Below are 25,521 nucleotides of genomic sequence, written 5' to 3' on the forward strand. Positions count from 1 at the left end.
CTGGGGCTCACAGCCAATCAGATAAGCCTGCCAGAAGCCTTTGGAGGCTTCTGATTGGCTAGCAGCCCATAAACTGGGCTCTAGACAGTGATTGGATTAGAGTGAAAACGTCACTCAGTCTCAGCAAGCAGGAGTTTGTGGCCGCCGCGAGGCAATACATTAAGGTAAAATAAGCACTGCCATAATGCCCGCCATAGCACTTGTAGAGTGTTCAAAATGGTTATATTGTGCTCAGCTTGCAGATTGCTCTGTAATTAGAATAGAACTGGTGCGCAGGCCTGCTGTGAGAGACCGTGTATAATGCGTGTCCTTATGGTTCCAGAAAGCGCGGGCTCTCATCGCTGTTATCAGAGCGTGAGACAGCATAAAACGTGGGGGCCCTGAAGCAGAGGGCCCAGTAAAGCTGCGCCGCAGTACGGGGGATCCGAAATAAGAGGTAACTTGACCCGGCCTGATTAAGGACCGGTCTGTGGGCCTCGGAGAGACTGCCGATCGATAGGGCCGGAGACAACAGAGTATTGAAAACAAGCTGCAGACCGAATTAGCTGGGAGCTGTATCCCACTGTCCAAGAGAGCAGTCACTGTCCCTTTTAGTACAGCCACGCGAACTTCAACTTACTCCACACACTGTGGCACTATCAAGCGTCCGTAACCATCCAAGGGATCCGAAAATCAGAAGACATTCTGCCCCCCCACCCACCACTCTTCTTTACACGAGGCCCCGTTATGACACAGGACCCTGCCGCCGCCACTACCTAGTCCTGCTGTCCCATGGGCACCGAGAGATCAGTGCTGCCGGCTTCCTATCCTCGTTGCTTCGGGGTGAGTGAGCGAGAGCAGACTGCGGGGTTTTGAAGGGGCGGTGGGCGAGGCGCTAGCAGAACACTAGAAACATGATCACTGGTTTCCACTTCCAGAGAAGCCCGCCAAAGGATCCGGGTACTGCTGCATTTGCGTCAAGCACAGTAAGGTGGGGGGAGTCTGATCGGCCTTACGAGCCATCAGCTCTTCACGCTGCTGCCTCTGTTTTGGTTCGGGTAGGACGGTTCCATTTGTCTGCTTTGAGGCAGCAGCCCTACCCCCGTCCCCATTCCACCTACCTTACCGTCACTGCCGACCTGTAAGATGATGATGATGGGGTGCACGAGCATGTCCAAAAGCTACATGTAGACTGCAGCTAGCTAACGCCTCCATGGTTGTGTGCACGCCAGGGGGTGAAGTGGGGCCGTCACCTACATTCTAAAGAGCAAGTCACTGAAATAGAGCAACAACTAAAAGCAAGCGGGGAGGGGGGGAGCGGGATTGTGTATACTCTAAAGCTAAATGAACCTGATGCGTTTGCTTAATGTAAGGGAGGGGGCGAGGTAGCAGGGTGGATATTGCTCTTTAAAGATTAAAAGATTACCGGGTTTCAAGCCTGGCCTGATCAAGAACCCACTGAGTCCTTATTATCGGGGCCCAGTCACTGCCCGTTTACTACGGCTTGTGACCTTTTACCAAATCCTCCCAGCACTACGCTGCCTCTTTGTGGGGTTTTGAATATTCATATATATCACTTTGGGCCTTGCATTTCAAATTCACTGTGCCCTCACCCCCCCTGTTTTGTTCTGTTGACAACATATCAGGAACGAGTGACTTTGTTGCCCATGATGTTCGGTGTAAGTGCTCTAGCTCCCGGTGCCCCGGAATTCAGTTAACTTCACACCTTAAGTACCAACAGATGTTACCAACCGCTGCTATTGGAGCCGTGCTTTAAGTCGTGCCAACTGCGCACGTTTCCATTGCTGTGCAGAGAGCAGATTAGAACTCCCTTTCACACTAGATGTGTGACCCAGAATTGGTATATTGGGCAATTTCCTTCACAAATGGGCGATATCTTTCCCATTCGTGTGAGAAAATGCTCAATTGGCCAGTGCCTTGTATTTTAGTGGGTATAATTCAGCCCGTTATGAGCATTTCTTTTAAGCTGCCACAGCGCTACAGTTTCTTTCTTGAGCTGCCAGGCTTGCTTAATTGCTAACTAAAGGACACTGGATAATTAGGTAAAGAGGTTGTCCAGATTACACCACGTTGGTAAAGTGAGGACATGAGCTTGGATTAGAAGGTGCGTTTTTTGGGCCTCTACAACCTAAATGTCCCCTCTGCATAACACATTTGATTTCCTGTGCAACTGCGCCAATGTAATAATGCAGCGAAAAAAATGAATGTGTCCTGTAAATGTAACTGGCGCTCCTGTAAAGCGCTCCAATACCTTCAGGTCGAGTTCGCTGTATATAAAACCGCAAAAAAATATGCCATTCTTTTATTAGCACTGAAAGTCAAATGCTAGCATATTCATGCCACATTAAAATTCACATCGATCCATACCGTGTAGAAAAAGAATGTCCAGCTTTTTTTTTTAAAGCACCAAACGCAACTTTAAAGTGCGTGCGCACTACCTACAGGGCAAGTGGCTGTGGGCACAGGCCATCTGCTCGGAGCCTGGATCCCCCTTGAGAAGCAAGACATTATTTCCCTCCTTTATTGTGCCCCAAGGTGAGACAACCGCACAGGGGGTCTGCATGAGGGACATTTCTGCAAGCCTCACCGCCCATGGGTATTTCCTAAATATCCTGCACACAGCAGCAGAAAAGGCAAAGCTTGATCCGGGCGAGAACAGGCAGCGCAATGGCTCTATTTCCATTTCAAAAGGTTGAAGCTGTTTTTTCCTCACCTTCTTATCTGTTACTCAGTGGTGTGGTGATCCTCCCACCTCCGCCTCCCCCTCGCTCTGTCAGCTGGAAGAGGGAGCGAGGGCTGCTACTGGGCCCCACTCAGCCTGTCATCCTCAAAATAAAGAGCAATGAATTCTACAGTGTGTGAAGTGTAGCACTGTAATAAGTGTTGCTTGTGTGCCCCAAATAACTGATATGTATGGGGGGCCCAAGTTAGCTTCTAAGGGTAGACCAGAACTACATAGTGGAGCAGGAACTCAGTGCTACCTGTTTGCTACTTCTCACTCTAGCCGAGACCTGACTTGCTGCCTGAGGCATTCTCATTGTTCAGACATCTTTGACTTGTGTTTGAATAAAAATAATCATTAAAACTGCTCTAATTATCAGAATAACCTATCCCGTCCAGTATACTAGTTAAGTCTTAAAATGACTTGACTAGTGAAATGGTGGTGAGGTATGAAGGGTGCCATTAAAAAAGAGAACATGATGATTTCACTTGGCAGCAGTACAAAAATCTGGTGGTTTGTTCAGTTGGTATGTGCTAGTTTATACATATGCAGAGCTCTGCCAATGAAAACAACTAGAACACTCGGACAGTGCTTGTGTGAAACCAGGGGGCCTCCATTTAAATACTCATAGTTTGTGAAAGAGAACCTGGCTAGTTGAAAATTGGCTTCCATGCTTAAATGGTGTGATCTTAGGCAAATATTTTAATTCACCAAAACTAACTTTTAATAAATAATCAAGGGAACCACTTTCAAATGCATGCGTTCAGAATATGAGCTGTACAAAAACCCATTTTTGAATTAATATGGACTACAATGTTGCTCTATATTCTGGTCACATACAGTGTTCACTTCTGCCGTGCCTCTTGGTTCACTAATGGCACTGTCATCAGTGCGGTACATCGTCCATTCTTCAAGAATGTCAAGACTGATGGCGCGGACAAACAGATCATGACGGTTCCGTTTTCTCCTTGGCAGGGCATGAAACATGCTTCTGTCTGTAGGCAAGCCAACGGGTGTTCATTTTTAATCAGTAAATAAATATTTTCAAAACATTTAGCCCCTCATTCCATAGGTGAATGCATTTATGGTGATGCATACACTTGTTTCTCCGTCAGCCCTTATGTTTGATGTATGGACGGGAGAAGGTGGGACAAGTGGATTTTACGGGACATGTAGATCTCAGTGGCATTTTGTCCCTTGGACAAGTAGATTATTTTGAAAATTCCACATCCCTGTCACCATCTAGTGTTGTGTCCGGATGTTTGCACTTTGTTTTTCTGGAAATAGTTCTCCCTAGTCATGAGGTAGGGGACTACTCCCTAAGGTGATAGTGCGCACAGTGATTGTAGGAAGCTGGATCTGTATATACTAGACCAAAGTGAGGTATAGTGTACACAGTCCAGTGGAACCCAAAAGGTAGGCAGAGGAAAAGTTAGGTAACACCTCACTATATGTGGTAGTGTGGTTGAGCAGTAAGGCAGTATCGGAAGACCGCGTTAACCATTTGTTATACACACGCAGTCAGCAAATGAATTCACACACAACTGAACTTCAGACCAATTGTGTTTGTATACAATATTAGTTATTTTATTTCTAGAACCAAGAAAGCCAGGCTTTTTCTTGCTGGAAAAGAACTGAAGAGTAGACTCCCTGAAAGCTACAGGTTAAAAGAAGCTCAACAGAAACATCACCCACTAAATCTACACCTTGGAGACCCATCAGTGGATTTGTAATGGTAGTGTTCAAGTGGATTGCGGAATTGAAGTTTCACACTTTCAAGGACCCTCTTGGAGATTCCAGAACCTTGGATTGTGTGTTCGATACTTTGGGACCCGCAAGCAGAACTTCAGGAAGGTGTTCTAACTGGACCCGCCTGCTGAAGAAGGCGCAACACATTTGGTGAGATTCTCCAGTACCATTAAAGGTGTCCCTGTCAGAAAACGAAATGACTAAAAGGGGCACTCTTGGTTTCTAAACACTAGAATGTGACTAATCTTTGAAAATTCGTCTCTGGTTCCCTACAGTGGATTTTTTCGTTTTGGTGTCATTTAAAAGATACAAATATTACTTATTTGTATAAATTGCTGTTGGATTTTTATTTTGTGATGGTCTTAATTATTTACTGAAATGGTGTTTTTAAATGCTTTACATACCTGTCTTATGTGTTGGTGGCCTTATTGCCAGTGGCAGACCTTCACTCTGGTGGGAAGGCAGGCGGGAAAAACAAAAGGAAGGAAAGGGGGTGTGCCAGCCTCTGCCAACCCCACCCCTCAGGTGGGGAAGGCGAGGTGAAGCACAACTCCAGGCTCTCACCATCTTGAGGATGGGGAGCCCTACCCGATCAGGGCTAGCTCCTGTCCCCTCCCCCCTGGAGAGTGGCAGGATAGGGGGTGTACTCACCCCAGGAAAGGGACAGATTGGTCCCTGCCCTTTCCCTACCTGTAACACCACTAAATTTAGTATTTACTTTTTCTCTACTACTGTTGTATGTTGATTGGGTTGACTTCGCAAAACATGGCTGTCTAGTGATAAAGTAGTGAAGATGGCATATCTTCGATGTGCTGAGAGTTGTTTTACTTTACATTTTAAGAATATCTAAACTAATATATTGTTTATGAATTAAGTTTCAGGCATAACTGTCTAATATGTTGCCAGTTTAGGAAACTATAGCTTTATTGGCTTGTTTTGTAAATACACATTTCCAGTCGTGGATGCTCATTGATTGGAATAAACTGTGAATATTCACACACAAAAAAGTAGAGTTCTTCCTCATGTACTTGTCGCCATATCCTGCTGAGGAGGTCGGCAAATTTGTTGTATGTCCCTGGAAGGTGTTCTGCTAGCAATTGGATTTTGTGATGTACTGCCAGCACCAAATGGTCAAGAGAGGTTTGGTAACTGTAGCGAGTGTGTTCCCCTGTTTGCAAATAGTACATAGTGGTCATATTGTCCCTCCAAACTAAGACAACGTACCCTATTAGGCGATGTAGAAATGCTTTCAGCTAGGTGAACAGCTAGAAGCTCAAGGTAGTTGATGTGGATACTTGTGTTCGGTGTCACAGAGACCCTGAACTGTTAGACGTTCCACCACTGCAGAGAGCGATGGATGCGGCTGTCTACCAACACTAGATCTTTTAGCTGACCCAGTGATTGATTCCATTGTCATGCTAAGCATTTCTGTAAAGGACGCATGTTTAATCCTGCATGAAATACTATGGCAATGCATGATGCAATCATGCGAACAAGTTGCATGAAAGTTCTTACTGTTAGATATTGGGTGCTTTGAAATTGTTGTAGCAGTGTTTGAAAATTGTGAATTCATGCTGCATCTGTATAGGCTAAACCTGTCTGAGTGCTTAGGATAGCTCCGAGATAGGGCTGCAGCTGTGTAGGTTGAAGATGGGATTTTTGCACATGGATTGTGAATCCCAATTGATGAATATTTATTGTAATTGGAGTTGTAAACCCTTGAGATGTGTGTTGTCATAGATGAGCTGCTACACATTTTGAGAATACTCTGGGTGCTGTAGTTACTCCAAAAAGCAGCACATTTAATTGATAATGTTTCACTGCTACCACAAACGTGAGGTATTTGCAATGTGTTGGGTGAATAGGGATGTAACAGTAGGGGTCCTTTGAGTCTAGTGCGGACAGTAGTGTTGTTCTTAAAGGGGAAGCACTTGTTGAAGTGGGACCATACAGAGGTGTTCTGACACTAAGCATATATTTTGAGGCTGGAGTTCTAATATTGGTCGTAGAGACCGTCTTTTTGTTGGGATTAGAAGCGAGAAAACCCCTGACCCTTGGTGTTGTATTGGAACTGGTTCTACAGCTCCTTTTGTTAGAAGAGCTTGTACCCAGTGTTTGAGCAGTTGTTGGTGCTCTAGAGAGTGTGAATGCGAGGTGGAATATTGGCAGGATTGCTGGTGAGCTCCAGGCAATAACCAGGTTGGCTAATATCCAACACATTTGTCTGATATGGACTGCCAAATGGGCAGAAATTGATGGTCTTCCCCAACAGGTGTATGAGGGTCCAGGGGAATTTTATTAAGTCACTGCTTGTTGGGAGAGAGTTATGTGTTGGGGTACCGTTACCTCTGCCTTTAAAACTATTCCCTCTGAAACCACTTTTATCAAATCCTCTAGAGGGGGAGATTTGATTCTGTGGTTTACAGAAGATGTGCTGGCACCAGTAGAGGTATTTTTGGAGCCTTCCCAATAAAACGAGTAGCGAAAGGACCCTCTGTTAGAGGGTGACTAGTGCACCCATAGATTGTACTACTTCTGTATCTTTCTTCATTTTTTCAAGTGATTCATCCACGTGAGGACTAAATGGATGCTCCTTGTTGAATGGGGCATTTAGCATGGTCTGTTGTACTTCTGGTTTAAAACCAGAGATTCGTAACCATGCGTGTTGTCTAAGGAGAATACTAGTGTTGAGTCCGCTAGCTGCAGTATCAGAAGCATCTAACGCACATCTAATATGAATGAGATTATTTTTCCGTCTAGTACTAATTCCGGACCTCTTTTTCGGTATTCTTCTGGGAGATATTGAGTTAAGTCTTCCATTTTGTCCCAGTGGGCCCGGTCATATCAAGCCAAAAGACCTTGTGTACTGGCTATACGACAGCAGTGGGCAGATTGTGCAGCCACGCTCTTACCAAAGGCATGTATTTGTTTGACTTTGTACGGAGGTGGTGCATCCCAGGTAGCTTGCAAATTTGCTTTTTCACAAGCATTAGTTACAACCAAGAAATCTAAAGGAAGGTGGCCCTTAATAAAAAAAATTGGGTCAGATGGTGGGGTTTATATTTTTATCCACCCAAGGTGTTATAATACTTGCCGTTACTAGATCTTTCAAAAGTCCTCAGTATGCCTCATCATACCTTTAAACCCGGGTAATGACTGTTGTCTTATGTGTGGTTCCGAATAAGAAACCTTCCAAAGATTTCTTATGTAAAGCAGCTCCACAGTATGCGGCAGCCCTGGCAGTTAACTCCTGGTATGAGGTGTCATCAGGAGGGGAAGGTTTAGCAGGGTGAAGAACTGGGTCTTTATCGGTAGGAAGCTCCACAGTGTAATCATCCCATGGATCTGGCAGTTGTCGATAATGGTCCTCCCCATCCCCTGCCTCAGGATATATATGTGGAGAGCCCTGCTGTGTGAGGTCTATAGTGTCTGCTTGAGGTACAGTAGGTACTGGTGAAGAGGGTGGAAGGGTAGGAGAATTAGGATGAAGAAGGCTAGCAGCCATGTCCGTCTTAAAAGGGACTTTGTATCCTGAGTCTTTATTTTGGAGGATGGTATCACCAGTTTTGCTGGTGTCTGGATTTATATACAGTGTTTTCGGTTTTGGATCCAGCTTTTGCTGCATGGTCTCCAAAATTAGCTCTTGAGGCTTTTGAATAGTATATTTTTGTTTTGGTGCCAAGCAGAATTGGTCTTTGTCTTTCAGAACTGAATTGTTCAGTGCCGAACTATCTTGACTCGAGCCAGAAGGCTTGGTTTGTGCTTTCGGTGCCAAGCCAGTGGGTGGCATTCAAAGAAGAGTCTCAGTGCCTACCATGTCCGGAAGGCAGTGGTGGCTAAGAAGCCTATGTTTGATGGAAGCGAGTTTTGTGGGTAAAGGTGCCTTGGTACTCGCAGCACCTTGGACGGCTGGAACATCTGGGGACTCCAATTCTTTCCAGCTCGGAATCTGAATCTCGGACAGAGAAGGCCTAATTATCCGCTGCAGACGCTTTCATTTCTTCCTGTTCAATATCATCTATGAAGATATTGGGGGTTCTCTTCGATGTTTTGTCGCTGCATTTCTTTCCGTCAAGCCCTGTTGTCTTGGAAGGTCTTTTTAGAGCAGCATGAGCAACAAGCATCGCAGTCTTCTTCCTTGTGCTCCGGAGACAGGCACAGTTACACACTTTGAAGGTCGGTGCATGGATATCTAGAGTGGCAAAGAGGGCAGAATTGGAATGGAGTCCATTCCATCTGTTGATTTACTCGATGTTGACCTCTCAAAGTGGAAGAGAAAGAATGAACTAGGCCTGAAGGCCACGGTTAGAGTTTAGTCTATCCAACTGTGATAGTTTTCTGATTTTCAACACGCAGAGAATGAGAAAACGCGTTTGAAACATTATCGACTAGGGTACAGGGGGTTGCAAACTGAATGAATTCCTGCAAACAGTCTCGGCCTGGAGCACAGCAAACCATGTCCGAACCCAATGGTGAAAAGAAAATCTAACAATAGAGTTGATGCCCATGCGTACTATCACCGAAAGGAGGAGTCACCTTGCCGGGAAAAGACTTCTTGAAGAAAAACTTGCTAACATCCAGACTCAACACTGGAAGGCAAGAGTATGGAAAGCATGTGAATCTACAGCACCCTCCTCAAACAGCACACCTGGTACTGAATAGATCTACAAATGTCCTAATGAAAGAGCAGGATGAGAATGCCATCCCTCACAGTGAAGTTAACCAGGTAACCAATGGCTGAAGGTAAAGAGGGCTTACTTAAAGCTTCCAGGATTATATTGGACATATATAATCTCAACAGGTATGTGTAAATATTGTTAATGCCCGCAAGTGGAGAAAATGTGGCTGGGTGCAGTGGTTAGTGAAGCTTAAGTATGGGTCAGGCAGACACTTGATCTAAGACTGCAAATCATTTCAAATGAAACGAACTAGTACATATTTGCTAGTTTTACATTGAATCCACGCCCATCAACCCAGGCAAGAATAAATGCATGGGATGCTTTAATAGCTATTTAAAGTGGGCATAATATTTGCAGCCACCCTTTCCTCTAGAGCTTTTTTTCCCGGTCACTGGATCCAGAATGCAGACCTTCCTCCTCACCAACTGAAAACTGGACTGATTCCAACCTGCCTTTGGCTCCCAGAGAAGCAGTTAGAAGATCTCCTTACACCAGCTGCAAGACATTTTGAACAGTTCTCTTCATGCATTGGTGTCAAGATTGTCAATCGTTTTTGTTCTGAACCTTACAGCATGAGCTCAGCCCCTTTATCCCTTGGCTTAGCTTTGGATTGGCAGCATTCTGCTTTTGTGAAGACACAAAAAGTAGCCCCCTTGCACAGCGTTACAAAAATGATTTTCAAACATTGGAAAAACCAAAAGATGGCAACCAACCCCAGACCAAATAGCTTTCCCAATGCTTGTTCCGTTATTGAATACCTCGTTAACACAAATCACGAAATCCTCAACACGCTTCACCAATTTAGTTAGGTCATCTCATTGAAACCCAAAATCAACAAGCTCACTAAAATGCACCGTCAGGTTTTCCTGAAATTCCATACAATAGCACAGCCTCTAATAGATTCCCAAATGTACCCAGAGTGCCTACATCGTAACAATGTCCTAGTGCTTTAGAATACTTTTACAGGCTCACACGGCACTTCAATCATCCCCATAACTCATTGAGTAGCAACAGAACATAATGCATCAGAAAACCCCTGTAGATCAGCCTTCTTCCAAATGTGTCCAGGCTGCATGCCCTGTACACATGATTTCGCTCAAACCAGAGTCACTGCAAGCACTGGTCTAACTCTCTGCACTGTATTATCTTGATTGGGTTTTAAATAGTTTGCTTCCCTTCCAAGATAAAATCAAGTAAACAATGTCAATAACAAAAGGATGGCAAGAGGATTATTCATGGTGTCTTCAAACACCGCCGTATGGCAGAAAGTGAAACAGACAAGGATCAAAATTTCTCCCCATCCACGGCCATGACGCCCAAGTCAGAACAAAAAAAACAAGATAATTCAGGCTCACTACGAGACCACCATTAGGAACATACCTGTCCAGCCTTCGGCACTGGAAGTGGATGGACGAGAGCAGCAGCAGGACACCCGTGTTGTCTGGTTCCTGCCTCCACAGTTGCATGCAGTGTCTCTCCGCTGCTTCAAAGTCCCCCGCCTGATATTCGCGATGAGCCAACTCCGCTAAGCCTTGGAAGGAAAGCATACGTTTCGTTGGTTCTGGAGAAAATCACCAAAGCATTCAGGGGGAAAACAAAATGTTAGAAAACGGGGAAAAAGGATGAAGTAAATAAAAATGTATGAAAAGCTTGAAACAAAAGTAAAATGCAACAGTGTCTGGCATTTTAACCACATCAGTGCTAAGGGAATTCCCTTGGAGTGCTTTTACTCCAGGATCCCCATTGTTCATGACGAGCTCAGCTCGTCATGAGCACACGACCTGTGTACTGCATGACGAGCTGATTTCGTCATGAGCAGCGAAGGGGTTAAACTCCTACGTTTACTTTACTCGAAAGCATGTCTCTGCTTCTTCCCTGGGGCCTCTGCTAGCGGAGTTCTCCCACAGCATGGTGCACTGGTTAGCGGAGAAGCCCCACAGCATGGCGCCCAGGCTAGCGGAGTTCTCCCACAGCATGGCGCCCTGGCTAGCGGAGTTCTCCCACAGCATGGCGCCCTGGCTAGCGGAGTTCTCCCACAGCATGGCGCCCTGGCTAGCGGAGTTCTCCCACAGCATGGCGCCCTGGCTAGCGGAGTTCTCCCACAGCATGGCGCCCTGGCTAGCGGAGTTCTCCCACAGCATGGCGCCCTGGCTAGCGGAGTTCTCCCACAGCATGGTGCCTTGGCTAGCGGAGAAGCCCCACAGCATGGCGCCCTGGCTAGCGGAGAAGCCCCACAGCATGGCGCCCTGGCTAGCGGAGAAGCCCCACAGCATGGCGCCCTGGCTAGCGGAGATGCCCCACAGCATGGCGCCCTGGCTAGCGGAGAAGCCCCACAGCATGGCGCCCTGACTAGCGGATTTCTCCCACAGCATGGCGCCCTAGCTAGCGGAGTTCTCCCACAGCATGGCGCCCCTGCTAGCGGAGAAGGCCCACAGCATGGCACCCTGGCTAGCGGAGACACCCCACAACATGGCGGCCTGGCTAGCAGAGTTCTCCCACAGCATGGCGCCCTGGCTAGCGGATTTCTCCCAACTTGCTAGCGGAGAAGCCCAACAGCATGACACCCTGGCTAGCGGAGAAGCCCCACAGCATGGCACCTTGGCTAGCAGAGAAGCAATACAGCATGGCACCCTGGCTAGCAAAGCAGGACCACAGCATTGAGTCCTAGCTAGCTGAGCAGCACAACAGCATGCCAGAGATAAAATCGTCTCCAGCGGGCAGTGAGGGCAGTAGGTGACCTGGTCAGAATATCAGAGCTATTCTTGTAAATTTAGTGTTCTGGAAAACTACTCAGAACACCGTGGACAACATGAAAATCCTGATGGAAGAAAACTTTGTTCCTGCCATGGCAATGAAAAAGGCCTTACTGCTTTATCAGGCACAGTTGGCCGCTTTCACTTCCCTTGCACATGTGTGCATCAATAAATAGCCTAGGACTTCAGACTGGGGCAATGTTCAGAATGGAGACCAAAAATACCCTTTGGTTCAAGGAACACTTTGGTCCCCCTAGACGACAAACACCCTCTGGAGGTGAGGAGAGATTTCTCTTATAGGGGTTTTGCTGAGGGTCATTGGTGTACAGCCAGCAGCACAGGACGGCTGGAATTAAAAATGACTGGTGTCTGACAAGGAAGTTTTTCGATACACAGCAGGTAGAACTTGCTTTCATTATGAAATCACACACACAAAATGTCTGGAGCTGTGTATCCTTCCTGTAAGAAAAACTCCAAGATGCATTTGCAACTTCAGTACTTCACTGGTTTAACGAACTCCAGTAAAATATAGAGTCAGATGAACTCTTAGTTTTCACTAAGACCTTTGATATTCAAACATTCCAGGAGCTCATAGTGCGAGAACTAAGCTGGGTTTGCCCATGTAAGATCAATGCCTCATACAGCTAGAGTGCTCAGAGGCGGCGGTGCCTAGAGCTCTACTGGCAATCTACACCCTGGGTATCTCGAAGAGCAACCCAAACCCTGTGCTGTGCACTTGATTAAAATCTAAAATGCGCATTCACTGAGGTTTTACAAAAAATTCAAGCTCCAAACAAAAGTGAGATGAAAGAACAAAAACAAAGGGAGTAAAGACGAAGACAAGGAAGAAATAAAGAGATGCACATTTGGATAGCGCACAGGATCCCAAAGAAAAGGGAATACACCGTTATGATCAAGAGCACAACAGGTCTTGCAGCAGTTCAGCAGTAATACAAACAAAATGGTGGTAGTGTTTCTCAACAGAGAAAACGTCCGCACCTACTGTTGTTAGTTATTCTCCCTGGGTACGTAATACGTGAGGTATAGAGAAGATATAGAGGTGCACTGAGAACTTGATAAGACACCCACCACCAGGGGTGTTTGAGCAATGCAACTGAATGCAAAAACCATGAATCAAGCGAGAAAACCAAATTGCACAAGCACCCTCTTAACAGTCCATTAATCTATGAACATGAATGTGGTCATTTCCGAGGTTATTGCACCAACATTATTAAATGGTTCGATGTCAATGTAAAATATGGATCCAAAACCGAATCTTGTTCTTAAAGTTCTTTATTATTCAAATAGGTTAAAAGATTCCCAGCTTATCTTTGCCGACACGTGTTTCGCCCTCTCCAGGGCTTTTTCAAGGCTGGAAATATAAAAGTTGCAATAAGTATCTCATAAAATATATATACACTAAATATATACAAAATCCCTAGATAGATACATTTGGCCTATTTACATGGTCTCATACATATAATCCCGTATATATACATTCATATTAACATCCCTAGAAAACCACTAAAAAACAGGGACATTACTATGTTGCCTGTGGGCTGATCACAGAGAGATAGAAATATGTCAGATACTGTCTGTAAAGAGATGGAGTACAGCATATGTTATATAGCTATTGGGATCAAGATGTTTAAATGTAAGCAAGATTGTGATCTAATTAAAAAGATTACCCTACCTATTGAAGGTTTTTAGTCACAGCGAGCTCTTAAGCAAGTAGGTTCCCTTTAGGTAACACGGATCTAGTTTAATCCCTCATGGATCATTGAACGAACAGAGCTGATTTGAATTAGTCCTATAATATAGACAAGAAATGGATGCATTAATTTTAGTTCTGGGTGCAGCAAAGGAAACACACAAAAAGAGAGTATAGGTGTGTAGGCATATAGATCAAGCTGCTTGTATCGGTGTATAGACAGTACTCTTTATAGCTGCAAGATATTAATCCAGCTCCAAGAGACAAACTTCCTACAGTGAGAACAATGGTTTTGTGTTTGTAATTCCTTGTAGCATATACAAGGAATTGGGAAAATTAGAAAAATTCCAAAAGAGAGATTTAATTACTAATCACTCACTTGTTATGAGGGTGCGTCTCACTGCGTGGAGGTACGTCCTATCTCGTTAGATGAGAGATTATTAAAGACCTTTTTAATTAGATCACAATCTTGCTTACATTTAAACATCTTGATCCCAATAGCTATATAACATATGCTGTACTCCATCTCTATCAGGCTTCGCATAAAACGCTTCGTACCAGCACCCTTTTGATTACAAACCAGTCCGATGCCAGAGCAGCACAAGACCAGAGCAGCATAAGACCAGAACAAGATAGGTAGGTCTTTGTCTCACTACAGTTGCATCTTGTGTATTTATAGCCTACCATTTGTTGCAGAATACTGTGTTTCTCAATCTTGAACATGGTTAAGTGAAGAGTGAAAAAGCAACAATATCTGGATACCACTCAGACATTAGACAATTTCATTATACTGGAGCCAAGAAGCCTTTAACATACTAAGTTTACACATGCAGTGTTATGATACTACAGTCTCGTAGCGTGAAACTATATGTATATATTTCTTTAGCCTGTCCTGATATGTTTGTGATGTCTTTACAGACAGTATCTGACATATTTCTATCTCTCTGTGATCAGCCCACAGGCAACATAGTAATGTCCCTGTTTTTTAGTGGTTTTCTAGGGATGTTAATATGAATGTATATATACGGGATTATATGTATGAGACCATGTAAATAGGCCAAATGTATCTATCTAGGGATTTTGTATATATTTAGTGTATATATATTTTATGAGATACTTATTGCAACTTTTATATTTCCAGCCTTGAAAAAGCCCTGGAGAGGGCGAAACACGTGTCGGCAAAGATAAGCTGGGAATCTTTTAACCTATTTGAATAATAAAGAACTTTAAGAACAAGATTCGGTTTTGGATCCATATTTTACATTGACATCGAACCATTTAATAATGTTGGTGCAATAACCTCGGAAATGACCACATTCATGTTCATAGATTAATGGACTGTTAAGAGGGTGCTTGTGCAATTTGGTTTTCTCGCTTGATTCAGCAGTTCAGCAGTAACAACCACCTCCAAGGCCCACTACACACGGTCCTGAAAGCTCCACCTGTTCCTCTTTCTTGCCAGGATTTTGCAGTTTAATGTAAACTTATTGTGAGAAACATGTAGACTGAAAAAACGAGTTAAAAATGTAATCTACAGAAAAAATAGAATGAAAAGCTGCGGCTATAAAAAAAATGGAAAAGTGCCAAGCTTTCTAGCAGAAGTACACTGGGTGCAGGGCATGTCCGGCTAATGTAGAGATGGATTCACAATGAGGTGGGGGGGGGGGGCGACAGGGGACTAGTTAAGGGTTTTAGGATCAACAGAAGAGTAGAGTAAGGAGTTGGTTGGGTTCGGAAACCATAAGTTGAACTAAGGGGCTTTTAGCTTTTGGGGTTCAAGGAACGTGTGCGAAGGGACATTACGGCCTTTCTGGGGTTCAGGGAAGAGAAGAATTAAGGGGTACTAAAGGGTTTGTAGGGTTTAGGGATTGGTAGCATACATGAGTAGGTAGGGGATTTTAGGGTCCAGTGAAAGGTATCAGTAAGGTTTAGTAACTGTATAATTCTAGTTCAGGGAAGCATAGCACTAAACATAGCTTAGGGTGTCAAGGCTTGAGGGATGGGAAGTGTTAAGGAGTAACAAGGTGTCCTCAACATACAGTTACATAAATTAAAGAACAAATGAATACAACTTGTTAAAACTCAGCACTTTGGGAATTCGCACAGGTAATAAAGGGTACAACATTGCCATGACAATTTCAATTCAACTTTAATTTAGCAGACAACTTAAAAGGCAACTATATTACATACAACCGATTTAGCAACTTCACCAGAGCAGGGATGAGCTAGGAGTATCCACTTGGCAGAGGAAACAGCCAGGTCTTTTAAAATTTACGGAACTTTAAAAGAGATGGCTCAAAAGCAAGTCACTGAAAAAGATGTTTAGATCAAGAGAGTCTCAACTCTGCGATCCAGAGAAGGAAAAAATGCCATGATCCCAGCAGGCAACTGGGTTTGTACCACAAAAATGGACGTGTCTTCACATCCACCTTTTAGAAGGATGGTTACCTATGCTCAAACTCTTCCACATCATAGAAAGGGCAGCCTGCGCACAGCCTCTCCCTCATCTTAAAAAGCATTGGCACAGCCAATAGGTCTCGCTTTTGGGACCTTATAAGTGTTTAGCCATGAAACACCTGATGTTGTTCAATCAAGGATATTGTGCTGGATAACTAAACACTTATGTCCCAAAGGAGAGACTTAGTGGCTATGCATTGTGGGGGCCTTATAAGTGTTGAGAGCTTCTGAGTTTGCCAATGTTTCTAAGCTATGCTGTATAGAAGCATGGCTGCTGTGCAGCATGCTGAGAAGTTGTAATTAAAGAGTGTAAGAAGCACCGAGTGATGCTGTGGTGTTGTTGAGTGATGCTGTGGTGGCGTGGAGTGATGCTGTGCTGGCTGTGAGTGATACTCCGGTGGCCCTGAGTGATGCTGTGGTGGATAACAATAATTCAGCTAGCAGCAGCAAGGATACGCTATTTCATTAAAGAAGCCAGAACTCATTACAGATAAGAAGAATATTCCAAAAAACAGCAATTGTTCTCTCTCGCCTTCCCAGTGGCTACAATTAATGCTCAGATTTATAGCACACAAAGGAAGAAAATCACCGCCTTCCTGCAAACCTTGGACAGTCAGAATACATGCTAATGAGCCGTACATATGCACAGTTCATCCTCTCAGCTCGTGCTCTCCACCTGCATGTAAACACGTACATGGTTTTCCCATCATATCAATACAAGCGCGCGCCCCACACCCCCTTAAAATGAGAAACTTCCTAGTGTCGCCATCCTAAAAGCACAAAGAGGTAACACTGCTGTATGCCACATTCCTTGTAGTACACCTGACAAAGCTTCCTTTTCTGCAGAGGCAGCAGCCTTTTAGGACTCATTCCTGCTGATTAAGGATAGGGAACACAGTTTCAGCTCTAAAGTTGCACACAATGGCAAGAAAGCACCACCCCCCCACCCCAGTGTGCGAAGCAGCCCGACCTTGCCTTCTGTAGGCGTTGTGTAACGGCAGCCACAATGCAAGCTGCACACTGACCACAAATGATAGGATGGTACTTGGCAGACATGGCAGAGACCTGGGTGGAGTGGGAGGTGGGGTGTACACTGCTGGATCGGTACCCGCGTGCCACACAATATTTGGGACACATTTACGTGGTAGACCGAAGCCCCTAGGGAATATGCCAAGTGTGATAAATAGTGGGATGAGACCTCAACACAGAAGGGCCGTTAAAACCAGGAAAATGTTTAACCCCTCCCCTGCTGATGACTGAACCGCTCCGTCATCAGCTGCGGTGGAGCTGTGCTGATGACGGAGCGGTTCCGCCATGGCCTGCCAGACGCGAATTTCGCGCCTGTGCTGAGCGTTCTATTGAGCGGGTGGGGCCTTGACGGAACCGCTCCGTCATAAGCACAGCGCAACCGACGCTGGTGACGGAGCGGTTCCGTCACCAGCATGCGCCCGCCACATTTCCGCTCCAACCCCTTAGCACTGCGGCAGAATAGCCGCCGCAGTGAAGGGGTTAAGGGAATATGCGCCGATTGTGAGTTTACATACTGGCAGGATTGGGGTGCCCCATCAATAACATACGAGCTGATATGGGAAATCCCTACATGAGACATACCGATTGGTATAGGGCATCTGTGTGGATGACATACAGTTTGATATTGGACATTTGTGTCGATAACATGGAGGCTGCTAAGGAAAGCCCCTGTAGTTGACTTGCCGGGGCACATGGGATGTGTTTGAAGGTGACATACAAACAGGGATCGGATGTCGCAGTAAATGACAGGCAGACACGCAGAGGGAGAAGACTAAGTGGATTACAATAATTCAGTTAGCAGCAGGGATACGCTATTTCATAAAAGAAGCCAGATGGCAGAAAAGCGCTACTTAGAGGGAACCTACAGAGCATGAAAAAACAAGGCTTTTAAGGAGGCAAACACTAGTGGAGAAAATGTTCTGCCTGCAGACGGCCATAATCCATCAGAGCAAAGCCATCCAAGCATGAAGCCATAAACTAAAGTAGGGGAGAAGAAAAACAAGATGCCCAGCAAGACCCGCTCTGTGGTGGGGGAGGGGCGAGCAAGACAGAGGCAGAGCGAGGCGCGAGCGCTAGGGAGAGCAAGAGGAAAGCCAGATGGCGCCTCTGCTCATGTCTATGTGCGTAACCGCACGCAGTATGCCACACAAAAAGCTGTGGTAGGCTTTTTAAAGCCCACTCACTAAATGTCTCCGCAGTCCAGCACATGCTCTGGCTCAAGCGAGACCTTAAAAGGACGGCCTGCGCACAACATCTTCCACATCTTGAAAAGGACAGCCTGCGCACAACCTCTTCCACATCTTGAAAAGGACGGCCTGCGCACAACCTCTTCCACATCTTGAAAAGGACAGCCTGCGCACATCATCTTCCACATCTTGAAAAGGACGGCCTGCACACAACCTCTTCCACATCTTTGAAAGGACGGCCTGTGCACAACCTTTTTCACATCTTGGAAAGGAGGGCCTGTGCACAACCTTATACACATCTTAGAAAGGACGGCCTGGGCACAACCTCTTCCATATCCAATTCATCCAGTGCCTTCCACTTATTCTCTACCGAGGTTTCCTAGATTTGAAGATCAGCTTCATGACCACATTGGGCATATTTTTCCGGAACCAAATATCTACATAGAAAGAAAGGAGTTCTAAAAAAACTGGGCATGAATAGCCAGTGCTCTCCTCAGAAGGCATAGGGCTGTGACTAGCTTCAGAGGACTGAGCATATATGCGGTTATCGCAGTCTCCAGAGCTTATCAGCACAATGCCTTATAACTGGCCCCACATCAATCACTCACCTTAGCCCCTTCACTGTTAGGCCCCCCCCCCTCTCGTGCGAAGCTTTTTTTTGGGCTATATGGGATAGCTCGCGCTTAAGCGCCTATAACTTAATCTCCACTTAAGGTATCCATGGCAAATTTGCGTCCTTTTCTCCCAACATCTTGATTTTAAAGGTACCCAAGCTTTGTAGATTCCTCTGGAGAGGACCCAGAAATTAGCCAAAATACAGCATTTTTTTTGTAAATGGGAAAGAAGTGTTGCAGAAGAAAGTGTCTGTTTTTTGAGGTCCTGAAATCACATTGCCCCCATCTGGGGGAGAAAAGGCCCTTGCCCGATGGGCTGCTCCCCCCCCCCTCCGTGGTGCCCAGTAGGTGGATCCCTTCTTGGGGGGGGGGGGGGTGATTACCATCCTGGGATGATCCACCAGCAGGGATCTACTAGGGAAGGGTACCATTGGGAAGGGGAGATTCTCCCATGTAATTCGGTGCTTTAGGCCAGGGGGACCACAGATGGCCCCAAGGGCACTGAAACAAAAACAAACTAGGTTTCAGTTTCATTTTTAAATTAAGGACATCACGCCATGCACAAGATAGTCATTACTTTGACAAAAAAAAGTTAACAAAGACTTGGCAGGTTGGGGAAGCTCCTCCGCACCTCCCGTGGAAAAAATTTTAAAAAAGGAAAGCCCTCTGCTTTTTTGGGCACCTGTGTACATGATGAAATGGTTCCATTGTGAGCACAGCAGCACTGGTGCTCTTAACAGAACCATTCCGTCATAAGCACCGAAAAGGTTAATACCCACCCCCTCTCCCTTACAGACCTCCCACCTTCCTCAGTCTTTGATCAAAATCACAACTTGGAATGACTATGACCGCAATAGTTCCATCAACTACAGCTCTGATCACGCCTTTTCATACAGAGATCCCCTCATTCCCAGCTCTTTCTATATAGGATATGCCAATGGCCTGTTCTACCACTTGAGGGCCACACCAAAAGCTTCACCTACCACACCTTCAGGCCATTATCACAGCCCGCCTCACCACCATTTGACGCTGGACAGCACCTACTGCAGCCGATTACACACCTCATTCTACATCATCTCTGCAGCCATAGCAGTCTGCTTCCCTCTCAGTCTACTACATCTGATTATACACCTCATTCTACATCTGTACAGCCATAGCAGGCTGCTTCCCTCTCAGCATCTGCTGCATCCCATTACACACTTCATTCTACATCATATCTGCAGCCATAGCAGTCAGTTTCCCTTAGCATCTGCAGCATTCGAATACACACCCCATCTCTGGAAAGAGAGGGAAGGCCTGAGTCGACACAACAGGCTCCACGAGCAGAGCCGGACAACTACCTTCCACTACCTGCGTCTGCCGTCAGACGGGAGAAATGCGAAGAGCTGCGATGCTTATTCGCCTTCTTGTGCTGCGACTTACCCAAGGACGAGAACTTTGATGACGAGTGGTGGTGGTGGCGATGGCTCAGCGACTGGTCCAGCAACCCACTCTCGACCGGGACCTTTAACAGCACGGAGCCGACGGCCGGGCCCCGAAAAGCTTTCAGGACCGCTCCTGCAAAGAATTCGGGTTCATGTTCCAGCAGTCGGAGCACGTCTTGGGGTCCTAGTCGTGCTCCAGGCACCAAAGGCACACGAGGTTCGGGTCCATGACCGACATCCACTTGCAGCAGGAGTTGCAAGCCTTGAAGCCAATCCGACATGACATCCCTCCGTACACCCGGAGTCGATCTACTCAAAAAAGGTGTTGACAAAAGTCGCAAAAAGTGGAGTCATATGGTGACTCTAGGTAAAGCACTCTCCAGATCTGCGCTGGCTGGCAGAAAAAAAAAAACTAATGTCAAAGGATGAGGACCGCGTCTAAGTAGATACGGCAACGTCATTCTGGCGGCCACGAAGTCCAGGACCAACGCAGAGTGGACCGACGCCACTTATCGACACGCAGGGATACTGCTAAGGAAAAAGTTATCCGGATCCAGTCGGACGCCTGGGGGTAATTCTAAGGTGAGGAATCCATCTCTTTCAGAAAGTAGGTTGTGCAATGATGAAGCCTCCTGGTTGGGAGGTTTAGATCAGTATTTGATAAACAAGAAGCGAGTCTTCTTCCTCCCCATAAGTACGACTGCAGGATTGATCGGATCCAGGGAGCATTAATTCCGTGCAGCTGAATCTACGCCCTGTCCAAACCTGAAACGCAACACCATTGAGCATATGTGGATGAAAATTTAGCCAACGGAATAATACGTTCTTAGTCTCCCGCTTCTTCTCCCCTCTTCTTCATTCTGAAGAAAGAGATAGATCTGAGGACTTGTATGGACTACAGAGTCAGCAATAGAGTCACGGTAAGGAACCGGTAGCAGTTGCCCGTTTTACCAGTGTTGTTGGACCAACTAAAGGGTTCTACCATCTTCACTAAGCTGGATCTCTGTGGTCCTATCACCTGGTGAGAAAGTGGCAGGGTGACGAATGGAAAACAGCCTTCAGGACGAAATTCGTACTGTTCGAATTTCAGGTTATGCCTTTCGGTCTGTGCAATGCACCCGCTGCATTTCAGTATTTCATGGATGAGCTGCGAGGGCTTATGGAGTTTATGTATATGGTTTACATAGACATTTTGATTTATTCCTCCAAAGTGGCAGACCATATCAAACATGTGAGAACAGTTTTGGAAAGACTACAAAGAAACTCGCTATATGCAAAACTCGAGAAATGTGTATGTCACGCCTCTGAAGTGGAATTCTTGGGTTACGTGATCGGTGCCAATGGCATGCAGACGGACACGCGGGAGATGACGGCAATCACTCAGTGCAAGTTTCCTTCTTTGAAAACCTTGCAAAGCTTCATTGGCTTTGCTACCTTCTGTAGGAGATTTGTCAAGGTTTTTTCAGCCTCTCACTCTGTTGTTGAGGTAAGGGGTTTCTTTTAATTGGACGGACGCAGCAGAAGACTCCTTTCAGATATTGAAATCCAGGTATGTCCAGGCTCCCATTCTAAAGCATCCTGATGTGCAACTGCTGAACATGTTGGAGGCAGATGCTTCCTACCATGCACTGGGTGGAATCTTATCCCAGACACACCCAGACAGGACAGCTGCATCGCGTTGCCTTTTACTCAAGGAAGCTTTCGCCATGCGAGATCAACTGTAGAGTCCCTGAAAAGAAATTGCTGACAATTAAAAGTTCAGGGATGTGGAATTCCTATAGCCCGACTCCCAGGACATGTTGTTTGGGGTCAAGGGCACCAAGTTTTAATGTTTATTTTGTCCTTGGGACAAGTAGGCCCAACCCCCTGCAGCACAAACCCTTTGGCTGCCAGTTTGCAGTACCACATTATGGATCAGGGTAGGAGACTATCTGCAGTTAAGGTAATATTTTTGCCCATATGTTACTGCTGTTCAAACTAGTATTTATGGTTCATTAATTAAAAGCCTTTATTATTAGGGTGAGCGCTCTAATTAAATATTGTAAGTGCCAACTACACTGCTGACAGTGGTTCCAGTACAAAAATGTTTGCACACGTGTTCAAAGTTTAGCAAAATGAAGCTATGTATAATGCTCCCGGAATGCTCTCTGATTTGATGCAAATTTTTGCAAAAGCCTGAAATCACAATTGATCCATTACTTTCAAAATAAAATGTTCATTAAAAAAATGAAAGCTGAAAGCTGGAAAAAAAAAATGTTGCTAAACTACTGTCAAGTTTCAGGCACCCTTTCTTTGCATCATCATTTAGTAACATGTTGATGCATGCTAGTGTTTCCCAAAAATATTCATAATGGAAGATCAGTGTAACCAGTCAATAGGATTATTAGGGGGGGGGGGGGGGGGGGGGGGGGGGGGGGTTGGGGAACAAGCATTGGCAAAGCCAGTCGGTCTGAAATTAGGGGTCAGCTTTTTAGTTACGTCAATGTGTCACTTGTTTATGCATGGTGTGAAATCTGACAAATTCGATGTACATAGACAGCATTCATTTCACTTCTTCTCCCACTCCTCTCCCTGTGGGTACCATGGATACTGTAAATTGTTGACCGTATCACCCTGCCAGTAAGAACCCGTACCCCTATGCATATGTACAGCCATTCTAGGCACCATGGCCTTTTTACCCATTAGAATCCCCAGCTTCCCTCCTGCGCGTATCTTGCACCCCCTCTCTCATGTATAGGCCATGAAACCCGCTCCCTCTACGCAATCCTGATGCGAAAGGTAACCCTCCTGCTTGACCCAGGCCTTCCCCATCTCCCTCTCGAAGAAGCATCCTTCGCCTCAGCTGACATGCCCCCCCCCCCCCCCAGTTGTATCTGGCTGCCCCTGTTCCCCCATGTACAGGTCGTAAGATCTCTCTCTCTCCCTCTCTCTCTGCGCGGCTCTGGCCCTGCACGCACCCCGTCCCCCCCCCTCCTTCTCCTCACATGAGCAAGCCATAAACCCTCTTCTTTCGCAAAGCCTTGTCCTTGAGAGTCACGGCCGCGCCTGACCAGCACCTCCTTCCCTTCCATGAATGCCCCTCTATTGACGAGCCCTCCCTCCGCGCTCGATTGTCCACGCAGGCATGAATACCACTCCTTTGATGACCCCTTCCCCCGAGTCCGGCTGACCACACATGTCCGAGGCCATCGCCTAAGCCAGGAGATACCATTTACTGCCCTTATTGTATGCCTAGCCACCCCACCCCCTGGGCCATGATCAGGCGCACACATCCTACGACACACTCAGCTGCATGATTGCCCTCCCCCCTTATCAGCAGGTCAAGGGTCCCCATTGTGAATGTATTTGGAATAGGATCATCACGAGGATTAATAGGAATGTTTCCCTTTTGCGACACATTGACCCGATTGTATCATCAAATGTTCTGCAAATGTATAAAAGCCGGAGTCTCACGCTCACTTGTTAGAGCACCTCCCGAAAGACACCGTGTTTCGTGTCCGAAATGACATGCTCTCCTCATGAGTAATAAACTCTGTTCTTGATTCCTGCTCCCAGCGCCCGTCTCTTTATTTGCTAATTATTCAGAATGGGAACTGAGAGGCGGTTTGCGCCAGCAGCCTGGGCATCGTTAGAATTATGGGCTCACTTTCCACAATTGGCGTCCCAACGCGGGGTCCATCAGTGACATGGGGTTCGGTAAGAGAGATCCAGACGAAAAAGTGAACGTCTAAAATGATCGGGGTATGCCTGCCTTGAGAGGGCCCTAGCCCGGCTGCCGATCGACAGAACTTCACCAATTCTGAACGGACCTCTCTTGAGTGACCTATTGTCCTGACTGGAAACCCACAGGAATGCTACATGGAGTAAGAGAACGATCGGGCGCTGGAGGAAGGAGTCGAAGAACTGTCCGTATGGTCCGGTCCGGGTAAGATTAAGTAGGGTGTTTTTACACCTGATTGGTAGGGTGGCCCTGCCCACCTGATTGATTGATTGTTTGTATTGAAATCGGTATTTGTATACTGATATTGTATTGGTTGGTATTGGTTCATTTAGCTTTGAGGGCTACTTGACATATTGGTTCTCTTGTGAGAACGAGACATTCTCTGTTTGCAAACAGCGGCGAATAGGAACGTCGTCCCTCTTTGCAGATAGAGAAGGGTAGGTAATGCAGACTTTTGTCCCCGTTGTAATCCGTCATGCCTACTTTTCTCCCCACTGAATTGTTTGAAGTCGATTAATAATCGATTGTTGCTCTTTGAGATCTTCCCTGTCCACAAACAGAGATGAATAGGAATATTCTGTTCCCTTTATGGATAGCGAAGGGCAGGTAATGCAGACATTTGTCCCCGTTGTAATCCGTCATGCCTGTTTTTCTCCCCACTGATTGGTTGGTTGCCTGGACATTGTTGTTCCAGGAATTGTTTCGTTTGAGGTATTTTCTATTTGCAAACAACGTAAAATAGAAACACTCTGTCTAGTCTTTGCAAGTAGAAAAGGGTAGGTTATGCCCCTTTGTGAATTCGTCAGTCCTACCCACTCCCCACTGGTTGGTTATTGTGGGGTAGCTCGCATGGTCCGCCCAGGAGACTACTCTTATGGAGGACATATGCTCTCTACTCATGGGCCATTTAATAGAAATAGACCGACTGGTCCGTCCAGGAGGCTACCCTAGTAAGTGGAAGTACATCGCTCGGTCTGTCCAGGATGATACCCTAATGAAGGAATATATGTTCCCCTTTTGATCGATAATCTCGTTCCACCCCGGACCATTTATTGGAGGGGACTCGTCTGGTCCGTCCAGATGTACCCCCCTAGTGAAAAGGACACATAAAAATATGAAGTGATCACCGTTCCCTACTAACAAAAAGCTTTAGCTCGAAACACGCTAAGGAAGAGAAAGAAAAATAAAAGGAAATCAGGCTAAGTCAGTAACCCCCTGATGAGCTCTTGACTTCACCAAAAATAAGAAACATTAGAAGTAGTTCGTAATAAGAAATGTAAAATGGCGAAAAGATTCGATATCAGAACACAGCCACGAGGTAGCTAGGCTTCACTGCCTGTTCCTGTTCCCAACGTGTCTGCCTCATTGCCCGCCCCGCCCAAATAACGGTCACATGAAATAGAAACAACTCAATAGGTACCTACCCCCATTCCGGAAGCTCCCGAAGTGCAACGGGTCCGCGGTTACGCCCATCC

The 25,521-nt window shown here is 45.9% G+C and overlaps 1 protein-coding gene and 1 pseudogene across 4 annotated transcripts in view; one reads left to right on the top strand and one right to left on the bottom strand.

Annotated features, from left to right (window-relative positions):
- OGT (O-linked N-acetylglucosamine (GlcNAc) transferase) overlaps window positions 1-25,521 on the bottom strand; it is a 513,172-nt gene that overhangs the window by 433,741 nt on the left and 53,910 nt on the right. For 2 of the 4 annotated variants that reach the window (XM_086948604.1, XM_086948603.1), the window contains exon 2: window positions 10,531-10,681. In XM_086948604.1, the coding sequence (XP_086804730.1) occupies window positions 10,531-10,681 (151 nt within the window). Of the gene's footprint in view, window positions 1-10,530; window positions 10,712-25,521 lie in introns of all 4 variants that reach the window. The other 2 variants (XM_086948602.1, XM_086948605.1) reach the window with 1 other exon arrangement.
- On the top strand, window positions 727-1,185 carry LOC147668319 (protein BTG2 pseudogene; annotated as a pseudogene).

The sequence above is a fragment of the Lissotriton vulgaris genome, unplaced genomic scaffold (genome assembly GCF_964263255.1).
Source record: "Lissotriton vulgaris unplaced genomic scaffold, aLisVul1.2 SCAFFOLD_759, whole genome shotgun sequence".
NCBI lineage: Eukaryota > Metazoa > Chordata > Amphibia > Caudata > Salamandridae > Lissotriton > Lissotriton vulgaris.